This window comes from Anopheles coustani, chromosome 3 (genome assembly GCF_943734705.1).
Source record: "Anopheles coustani chromosome 3, idAnoCousDA_361_x.2, whole genome shotgun sequence".
In the NCBI taxonomy this organism is placed as follows: domain Eukaryota; kingdom Metazoa; phylum Arthropoda; class Insecta; order Diptera; family Culicidae; genus Anopheles; species Anopheles coustani.
Genome location: NC_071288.1, coordinates 50678124 through 50688799, shown reverse-complemented (window position 1 = coordinate 50688799; position 10676 = coordinate 50678124). Strand labels below are relative to the sequence as shown.

The following is a 10676-nucleotide window of genomic DNA, read 5'->3' as shown; positions in this document are numbered from 1 at the left end:
AAAGCAGACTGAGCGAAAAATGCTGGGCTCCTTAGTACCGCCGTCGTCGTTATCGTCGGACGATCCAATGAGCTTCACCATTCATATCACAATCGCTCAGGCGCTATTTAAGGGAGGGCGCGGTAGAGGAAACTAAAAAATCACTTTCACCGTGATTAACACATCCGAAGCGTAGCACACTGAGTCAATGGAAGACGAATCAACAAACGGAGCCCCGGGTTGGAGGGCCTGTTGTTGGCGATGATTTTGTTGTTGGTCACTTGTCGGTCGAAGTGCTTGCCATGAGCGAAGGAACCACTTTTATTTAGCCCTTTTTATCCACCACTGTTGGTGGGTAAAATTTATTGGCCCGCAGCGAAGGACCTTATCGATTTTTTTATTCGGTCACGAAACACACATCCACCATCGTCACCAAGCAATAATTATCACATACAAAGTGTTCAAGCCAATCCGGAATGCTTTACGCGCACTCATCCCGGGCATCAACACGCCAAACGGTGGAGCCGAGCTTTCCTTTCATCGTGCTCAAAAGGGTTTTCTTTCCGTGCTTCCTAGCGCACCCTTCGGTCTCACAACAGTCTCACAACCCTCGAGGAAAGGATGTCTGCGCCAGCAATCGGCTTCGAACATTCGACCCGACCCCGAACGCGACTGCTTTGGTGCCAGTTTTGTGGCCAACTGTTTCGGGCAGAGTCGGACTACAGTGGAAGGACCGAAGGCTGACCGAGAAACACACTTCCGGTCACACAATCGCCCCATTTGATACAGGGACACGCGTGCGTGCCTGTGTGTGTGTTTGTCAGTTGTTTTGGGGCATTTTCGAACCGGGGAATCCGGATGCTCTCAACCATGTGATGCTGCTGGATAGCACAAATACGCGCGCGCGATATAAACATGCCCAGAAGCAACAACAGTTCCGAGCAGTGAGAGCGAACACCGTTTGGTAACGTTGGCCTGTAGCAAAACCATGCGCCTCCATCGCTACCTAGCAACCGAACGTGCGTGTGTCCTTCTCTTCATTTTAGCCATCGAGCGAAGCCAGACATTTCGATCGTTCTCTTTCCTCGGCTCGGGATTTATTCGACGAAAATCGGTTGGTTTCGTTGTGAGAGCGACCAAAGGGGCCACGTCTAAATGTTCGGTGCACGCATGGAATCCTTTTGTTGACAAACCTTACAGGTACTCAATAAATATTTAGTACATGACTGGTTTCAAAAGTTGTATGCAACACATTTTACAGAATTGTTTATGCAATTCTTATTAAAAAAGTTAAAAAAAGTTAAAAAGTCGCGGGGGACCGCGACAGCCGAGCGGTAGCGCCAGTTAGAAAATCGGCCCAAGAGCGCTGGGGCTCACCACCTCGACGGCGTGGGTTCGAATCCCAACCGAGACCGGACCCTCCCCTGTACGAGAGGACTGACTATCCACGTACAACAGGGAAACAAGTCTCGTAAGCCCTTAACGGGCAGGCATGACCAAAAGGTCGTTACGCCAAGAAGAAGAAGAAGAAGAAGATTAAAAAAGTTCTATCAATTAGCCTAGACCACCATCGAGATCATCCTTACGATTCATGTGGTAAAGTTCGGCGTAAAAATAACAAGATATATTAGTCTGGCTTCAATTATATTTTTGTCTATCAATGTGCATATGCGGTGGCATATGCAAATATAGTTTTTATCGAATGTAACGCAGTTCTTACATAATATGTCTTACACGTTGGCGTCCAGTAACGTTCGTTGGAAAAGTCTATATGAGCTACTCTACTCCTGATGCAAACAACCCATAAATAACGAATAAAAACAACCTTCTTTTATCGAATTCTATAACGAAAAACAAGCACCATGATTGTGGAATCGATTGGAATCTCTGGCGAACACTTTCACTTCCTTTCGACTATTACTATTAAGCACGATAGCTTGGAATAATTTGTTATTGAGCCTTTGTCGGTCACTTTGCACCTATTGCACCGTATCGAGTGCCAACGCCTATTAACTACATCGTAAGTACCAAACGGTTAAGTTTTTAATTGGCCCTAAGTACCTTCGTTCGCCTTTGTCACAAACGATTAAGCACATCCTTACTTTTAGCGTTCCATACTAACTTTCGGCACGTTGTGTGGCAAGGTTGGTTAACATGTGATTTGCACCGCGCAGTCATATGTATGTCATACATATGCAGTTCGTCCAGTCGTAGTCGAGCTAAGCCTAGGGAAACCGAAACCAATAGCTTGGCGCTGATTGCTGGGACTAGTAGCGATACAACCAGTACGTGTCCTTGTCGGTTTTGACTGAATCACCGCCGCTGGGAGTGAACAAGCATCAGGAACGAGGAAGCAAGGAACAATCCGGCCGGTATCGATGCTAGCAAGCTGTACCGTTCATCTGGAAATTGATAATTTCATTAGCATGATTTTAGGATTTTTATTTACCTTTCCTCCGAGAGAATGAACAATATTGAGCCCATACCCGTCATGGCATCACTCTTCTTCGTCACAGCCCACCCGAGACTACGCTGGACGGCCATTTTCCACTTAGTGTACCGCGCGTTCCGCTCCTCTTCGGTGGTCGTGGGAAGGAATGTTTCATGGTGCGATGGAACCCCTGCGTAGCCGCTGTGAAAATAGCGCAGATGACACTTTATCTCATATGTCCCAGCTGTGTTGACTTATCTGACTTAATTTCGATACCACATGAAATATGAACGAACGATGATCACCTGGACGCTACTTTCGGGCTTTCCCCAATCGATTCACACGCCAACTCACGCGAACACATTCACACACTCACAATCATAGGTCATGCATAATTCAAGAACATCTTTTTATGAGTGCATAGTTGATAAATGGTAAACCCAGATAAACCTCTTCATTATTAACAGAACAAAGAGTCAAAAACTAACCGCAACTGCGTAACACACCCACTAGGCTTACCGAGTTTCCGCTTCCAGTTTGTACAAATCCACACCGTGTGCCTGAGCAGCGGCCATCGCCGTACCGAGTGCGGCCGGATCGTGCACCTCCGTTTTCACTGACGGCAAAAGACGAAATGATTATTAGTATCAGACAAATACCCTATCATGCCAAGGTGTCAAGTAGAGCGACGTCACATAATGCAAGCTTAAATTGCGCAGGGTGGGAGGATAATACATACATAACGGCCACGTTGCTACTAGCAACGGCTACTTACACACAGGAATGCCCCCAAGATCCGCCTGCAGCTGCATCAGTAGGCTGTTGTTCGACATAATGCCGTCGGCGTGCAGTTTGTTGAGGTTTATGCTGGTTGAAAAATAGTATCGGATCACATTCAGTGCGACTTTCCTTTCACCTCGCCCAGGTACAAACGATCGTTCGGAATCGGTCAAGGAACTCCTCCCCCCCTCCCCTGGCTTCGGCCACGAACTTACCCGCAGTCTTTTTTCATAGCCTCGAGGATGTCCCGCGTTTGAAAGCATACCGCTTCCAAAGCTGCTCGAACGATGTGGTGCTTGCTGGTGAAACTGGTCAAACCACAAATAATGCTGTGGAAACGGAGGAATAAAAGCGATAAAATCCGAAACTGTCATGAAATCATCGGGAAATACCCTACATCGAATAGACTTCGCACTTGCGGAAGCTAAACGTGACCAAACCCGATCTGCAGTACACGCGCAACCCTAGCCTTAACCCACACCATCGACTAGACTAAGTAGTTTGTGACAAAATAAAAATAGTTGATCATAGCAACGATCGGTATAGCGAAGTGCTTGGACGTCAACGCAACGACGTGTTCACGACACAATCCGTCAATCGAACGTGCTTCCTGCGCTCTACTCGTACTCGTGATCAGATCAGGCGCCAAAGACGCCAGCCGATAATAAACGAACAATTCCGTTTCACACGTCAGACCCCCTCTTCCCTTGATCAATGTGCGGGAAATAATTTTAACAACACCATTCACCTCTAACGTATTTGTCCCGGAGGATTTGCAATAATCACTTCCACTATCTTAATGGGGGGCGCGCGCGCATTTATGACCCCAAGCTATGAGGGTGACATTGATACGATTGGCACTTGATGAACGCCAAACGGAACAAAAAGGTGTTCGTCTTTCCTTCGTGTCGTTTACAATTTAATAACATGATAACAGTGTACCGTACTGCCTTTGGCTATCGACGTGTCTTACAACATCACTGCTTTAAAGCATTCGAGCTCAGTTCAGAACGTCGTAAGGTTGGCAAAAGTCATCCCTTCAACTTACCCGCGAGCATCCTTTCGCCAGTACGGAGCATATAAACCGGTGAATGCAGGCACGAAGTACACATCGCCCGTTGACGACACGCTTCCAGCGATCTGAGCATAAAGATGTACAAAAAAAAATAAATAAAGTAAGTTATGTACAATTGCATGATTTGCAGGAAGACTAAAAAATAGAAGAATCACAAAGATTAAAAAATAAAGCACCTATCTATTTTTGGATAACGAAACTACGAAGAATTGTTCATTCGTGTCTTATTAATTTCGGTAATTATTAAAATTAATTTATTATTCGTAATTAAATGTCTAACTCATTTAACTTAACAAGTATCCATGGTACGGACATTCTAAAGTTTTGTAAACTAAAATTACCAGACTGCAATACAATAAACTAAATATCTTTTGCAATTCCTCGTAATGAAGAAAATATTTGTTCACAAACGATTTAAAAAACGCCCACAATCCCATAGTTAACACTTTGAGAACAGCATCTCGTTGGGATGTGTCTGCTTTAATCTTTGCCGCCTTCAATAAAAATTCAAGATGAGTATCAAGGTAATGATGTCGAAACAAAATGATTCATAAAGGCATAAATTTAACAGCTAAGACGCAAATGAACGGTCCAAATTATGACCGTCTAGACATAATGTTTCAAAGCGTTCCGCCAGAATGTTTACCTTTTCCGAATCGTCCGCAATATCCTGTATCATCCCGAGATTGTCACGCAACCAATTCAAGGCTACACCGGCGACCGCAACCGAGCCTTCTAAAGCGTACACCGGTGGTTCATTCCGTCCCATCTGGTAGGCCACCGTGGTCACCAACCCATGAGTCGATTGAACGCACTGAAAGAGAATGAATTGAATAATAAGTTTTCTTCCTTTATTGTTTGATGTGAATGTTTCACACTTTCTTACCCTGGTTCCGGTGTTGTATAGCAGGAAGCATCCTTTCCGGTAGGTATTCTTTGCCTGCCCCTCCTTAAGGCAACGTTGGCCAACCAAGCTTGCCTGTTGGTTACCGAGAATGGCGCTAATCGGTATCCCATCGAGTACACTATTATCCTTCACCAGTCCGTAGATCTCCGAGGAACTGCGAATCTCGGGCAGCATATCCGGATGCACCGAGAACGTTTTCGTCAGCAGCGGATCCCAGTGTAGGGTTTCGATGTTCATCAGTAGCGTGCGGGATGCGTTCGAAACGTCCGTCACAAATGCTCCACCACTTGGGCCACCGGTCAGATTCCATACGAGCCACGTGTCGATCGTGCCCGCGTAGCACCGTTTCTCGCGGCATGCTTTCCGTACCGCCACCACATTCTCCTTCAGCCAGTTTAGCTTGAGGGCCGAAAAGTAGGGCGATACCGGGAGTCCCGACAGTGCCCGAAAGTGGTTATGGTTCTGGTCCGGTAAGCGTGCCAACACTTTATCCACTGTTTTCGCCGTGCGTATGTCGTTCCATACTAAAAGTATATGAATAAAACCAAAAAAGATCAGATTCCGTAGGAACCGCTTTTTACTTCTGCTATCTTTCTTTGGCCTTACCGATCGCGTTGTACAACGGTTCACCGGTATTCTTGTCCCACACAACGGTCGTTTCACGTTGATTCGTAATACCGATCGCTGCGATGTCCTTCACGAGGTACCCAAGCTTCTCCACCTGGTGGCAGGCCTCGATCGCACAAAGCCGCACAGCCTCCAGCACCTCTACCGGGTTCTGTTCGGTCCAACCATCTCTCGGCACTATCTGTGTGATGCGTACCTGGTGCGATGCAATCTCTTCGAATTCCGGTAGTTTGAATATCTGGAATCGATAAAAAACAAAAGGTAAATAACGCAAACACAAACACGTGCGAATCCAGAAGCGAAGATCTTACAGCGAACCGGGCACTGTTGGTGCCTTCGTCGATTACTCCGATCAGCTTGCTTCGCTCCAAGGAGGCCATGTCGTCGTGTAACCTTCGATCCGGGTGCTTTGACGTAGTCAAGGAGTACGTAGAAGAGAATAACAAACGTCGTGTATGTTGAACGTTGTTTTCGGCCTTTTACCCGGCAGTCCGCTGTTTCGTCCGTCACACAAACTGGCCTCTCGCCAGGGTTATTATTTTTATTTTCTCCCCTGCGGTTTCACGAATGTGTTATGTATGCTGTCGGGGACAAGCACGCACGTTGCATAATTTTCACTCAACTTTCGGCGGAAGGTACACTCACGAGGGCTGCACCTGGGGCACGAGGGTAAAAACCTGTTACGGGTGTGTGAACGGGTACATCGAAACGGATACCGAACAACGAGGCAACAAATGGTTTAGAACTACGATCTACCCTGCTACGTCTGCAAGCATCAACACTCCTCAAAAGTTGATTCGCACGCGAAAAACGTGACACCAACACGGTCGAACTGCAAACCGGTAACTGCCGACGACGCGCACCGGGACGGCGATTATCGCGACAACACTGCGGACACCTCCTCGCGGCGTGGTACGAACGTCCTCGTCAGCGGTCGGAATGCAACACACCCCCCAAAGAGATGACTAGATGACGCCAGCGACAACAACGGAACAGCGCCACTTGTCTGCACGCATACACACCACGGTGCCGTCCGCGATAAGCACTACGCGTACAACCTCCCGTCCACTCGCCGCTGCATTATGATACATGCGGTACTGCAGCAGCTGTTGGCCGGGTGCCGCCCGTCCGTACTGCGACGGGAATCCACACGTCCCACGAAGGGGGTTTTACCGACGGCATGGGTTTATCCAAATGGCAGCGAACGACAACGACCAGCCAGGTCGCCGACAATCGCGGAATCGCGGAACAGGCAAAGGACCACCGTTGTCTGTTGTGGTCCAGCTCAGGGTGTTTTCTTTTGATCACGTTGACGTTTCCCAGCAATGGCATTAGGAAATTCCTCACCTACCACCACCACCACCAGCACCCGGAGGGGTAAGTCATAGTGGCGCCTAGCGCACACACCGCATGCGAACCAAAACAAGCGGCGCATATTCGAATGGTTACCAAAGTTTGAAATATGTCCGACGGTCCTCCTATGATGTATAATGTTAAATTATTTCCCTTATTTAACTTCGAGGTTTTCTGTCAAGGCGTGTGAAAACTTTGGATTAAAGGTTTGTTAATAAAAAAATACTCGCCTCCGGGGGTGTGACCATTTGCGGCCAAATGGAACTTAATGTTCCCATTTACGCATGTTTGCTATGTTGTGCTTGCTAACACGACCACATCGTCATTTTTTAATGACGCTGTTCTTCCCTGAGCGAAAAAGTAATAAACTTGTTTCGTTTTCGCGTATATGTAAATTTTAAGCATAAACATTTTTCTTATATTTCAGATTAATTCAAACTCCCAAACCTGGAGCAAATCGTCTAGTATCTGAAGTGTTCGAGACTGGAATAATCCGACCTCGAATCAACAGATCATCCTTCGTACATATTAGTGTATCACGCATATCTTTCCGATGCAAACATTTAGTTCATAAGTAATGCAAACCAAAAAACTGTTCTGTTTGCGTAAGAATTAAATTATTTGTTTTATCCATGTTGGAAATTTTAAAGATAACTCATTTGGCTGATAGCTGCTCAAGCAAACACTTTCAACAATCTGGCATGCATAAAAATTGTTGTGAAATTGTCAATTCAAATACGGATGCTTCAGACATGTATCACGAAAAACTTTTTTTTAAATCCCCCAGTGTTTTATTTGATTTGATCAAATTTATATTTCTTTTCCTGGTACGCTTAACAATATAGCCAGACACATTTGGCGCTAACACCGTCTGACGTCACGGAACCAGCAACACGCATGTGCTACCTTTGCCCGGTGCCGCAAACGTCACACGTCATCGGGAAACGGAAATCAAGGTACGGTCAATCGAAACGAAACGTCATAGAAAAGACGTTCCCCCGCACAGGTATCCAAAGACGAGCCTCCAACGGTATCGTCCATGAAGCGTGAAACGATCTATGTCCATTTGGTTGATTTCAACAATCGCATACACGAACAGTTCCATTCCATTCTAAATGGCCCATTAATTTTGCATTTCCACGTGATGATCCCATCTGAGACGTCATGCGTAATTCTGGGTTGTAGTGCCCCAATAGGGGACAGGGTCCACCCTTCAAGACGATTGTTATTAGCAACGATCAGTCGTACGCTCCACGCCGGATGAACATAATTTGAAAATTTTCCCGATAAGATAACGACTTCCGAACACGCCTATCACTCTCGATGTACCAATTCAAACCACCAGCACCCGAACAAAGTACACTTGTGCGCCCCGACGGCCCTGCACGTACGCACATACACTGTTCAAAGGCACACGGGAGGACTGGTGTTTAAATATTTACATACAGAAAGCTAATTAAATAGCCAGCCTACCACGTGCGGCTACTGTACCGTAACACTGGCCGGGAGACACTCAGATGCGACCAAAAGTTCAATGATATTCGTTTGTACCGCAAAACGACACTCTTACCGACACGAATGAACCACCGTTCTGGACTGCGAGTGGCCGGTAAAACGAGCGTTGACGACGACCTCGTCCTTCGCGCGCCGGAGGGGGCGCCTATCAAGAGGCCGTCAAGCACCGCTAATCCTACGCCGGCAACCTTCGCTTACGGAAGGAATGCGCCATCAACGCACGCCACACCTGGCGACACTTACGGGAACGAAATGATAAAAAACACATGTAATCAATCAGCTTCAACTTCTTTTAGCAACAAAACGCCGTTCGAAAATTGTTTAATGACGTCGGCAGAATCAAAGTTCACAGCACACTGGCGGAAGGGACGAGAAACGAAGCAGGAATGTACGATTACAACGGAAAGATTAACGCGCGGAGTGTACAATGACCGCGAGTGGAGTTTGACTGCGGGTCGGAAAAAAGAATGAATGAGCAAACATTTGATGCCGCCCCTCGATTATTTGGAGTCTCCGTTCCACAAAAACTAAATTTAATGCCAACACCGTCCAATAAGTCTGATCACCCGCATTATTTCTCCATAAATGTGAGTTTGATAAAAAAAAAAGAACGCGTGATTCTACACATGGTTTTTACTATGTGTATAAAAGAAAAGATTAAGGAAGTTAAGATAGAATACAATATTCAAAGAGTGATTGAAAGAGGTGATTAAAACAAAAATACGAATCCTGAAACTTCACGTAAAATTACAAAAAAAAGCTTCTTCCTTTCCATTTGGCGATTGCGCCATAACGGTATCTCATCGTTGGTTTTTTTTATTTATTTTTTGTCACTTTCATTTCGGTTGTATTTACATTTTTACGCTTTAAGTATTTACTTTACAGATAAATTATACAGGTGCTTCTTTGTACTCAAAATGACTGGTTTCTGTTTAGTTTAGTTTGCTCCTAGTTCCGGTCCGGTAGTTACTGCACACTATTGCTGAATCTGAATTTCCTTTGCTGGGCCCTCGCGCCGGGCCGGTTTGGTTTCAGTACCATATCTATTTTGATTATCGTTAGGCCAAGTCTTAGGTTTAATGATGCAAAATAAGCTGCTACCGTTATCCGCCCGTCGCGGAACGGGGAGCGCGGTCAGGGGAGGGGGCTGGGACTGGACGATTGTGTTTCCTTTTTTCTTTTATATTGTTTTTTTTTTCTTTTTACTTGTTGTCGTAGCAAACGCCACTTTCCAGCAACGCATCGTGTGGGGCTTATATGTTAAAACGAAGAAAACCATTAGTAATTTGATTAATTCCATCATGCTTAAACATTACGCATCATTTTGAATGGTGAAATAAGCCCATATTTTCTAACAGAAGATTTAAACGTTTCAAATCCTTGAGGTTATTCATTACCACTATAAACGTACCTTAAATATTATTATGCTTGAAAACACTTAGAACTAAACACTACCAGTGTACGTAAGATTTAAACGAGGAAAACACTTTTTCGCATGTTCACAATTCAAGTGGACAGTCCGCTGTCCATGACTGAAGTATGTTGCTGGGCATTGCTTTTAGGAAATCAAGAAAACAAAATCGTAGTTCGAATCGTCCTTTTAAAAACAAACAGTATTCTCCACTGCACCTGTTGCATGGAAACGATAAATCTAAAAGCAAAGCCTACCCCACACCGACAAGTAACGATACGGAACGCTCAGTACACCAAACGGGAACGCAGTACAGTGAGTGGCTTCTAATTATCTCTCAAGATTAGCGTCGCCAATTATCTGTCTGTTATCTGTTACATAAATGCATCAACATCGGACAAATGGAACCAAAAAAAATCAAACAAAATAATAAATCGAGGGGATTGTGCACCGCAAAGCTTCCGAGAGCCGTTTGATGGCAGTTAATTTTGTTGGTTTGAGTTTACAGAACAAACACACGCTCTTTTCACTAAAGGTTATCGCAGCAAAGTAATGACACTTTGGGTAGTAGAAAATAAAAAAAAAATGTCGCCATTTC

The 10676-nt window shown here is 45.3% G+C and overlaps 1 protein-coding gene across 2 annotated transcripts; it reads right to left on the bottom strand.

Moving 5' to 3' along the window:
* Positions 1 to 1590: 1590 nt before the first annotated feature.
* On the bottom strand, positions 1591 to 7096 carry LOC131272716 (glycerol kinase). Of its 2 annotated transcripts, XM_058274550.1 has the most exons (11): positions 6973 to 7096; positions 6111 to 6455; positions 5779 to 6037; positions 5152 to 5696; positions 4912 to 5079; positions 4239 to 4330; positions 3406 to 3519; positions 3186 to 3277; positions 2930 to 3026; positions 2466 to 2611; positions 1591 to 2381 (listed from the first exon to the last, which is right to left on the bottom strand). In XM_058274550.1, the coding sequence occupies exons 2-11, from the start codon at positions 6177 to 6179 to the stop codon at positions 2293 to 2295; spliced, it is 1671 nt and encodes a 556-aa protein (XP_058130533.1). In that variant the 5' UTR covers positions 6180 to 6455; positions 6973 to 7096; the 3' UTR covers positions 1591 to 2292. The 2 variants fall into 2 exon arrangements, with proteins under 2 accessions (XP_058130533.1, XP_058130532.1); XM_058274549.1 differs by having other exon boundaries at positions 6111 to 7057.
* Between the last annotated feature and the right edge of the window lie 3580 nt (positions 7097 to 10676).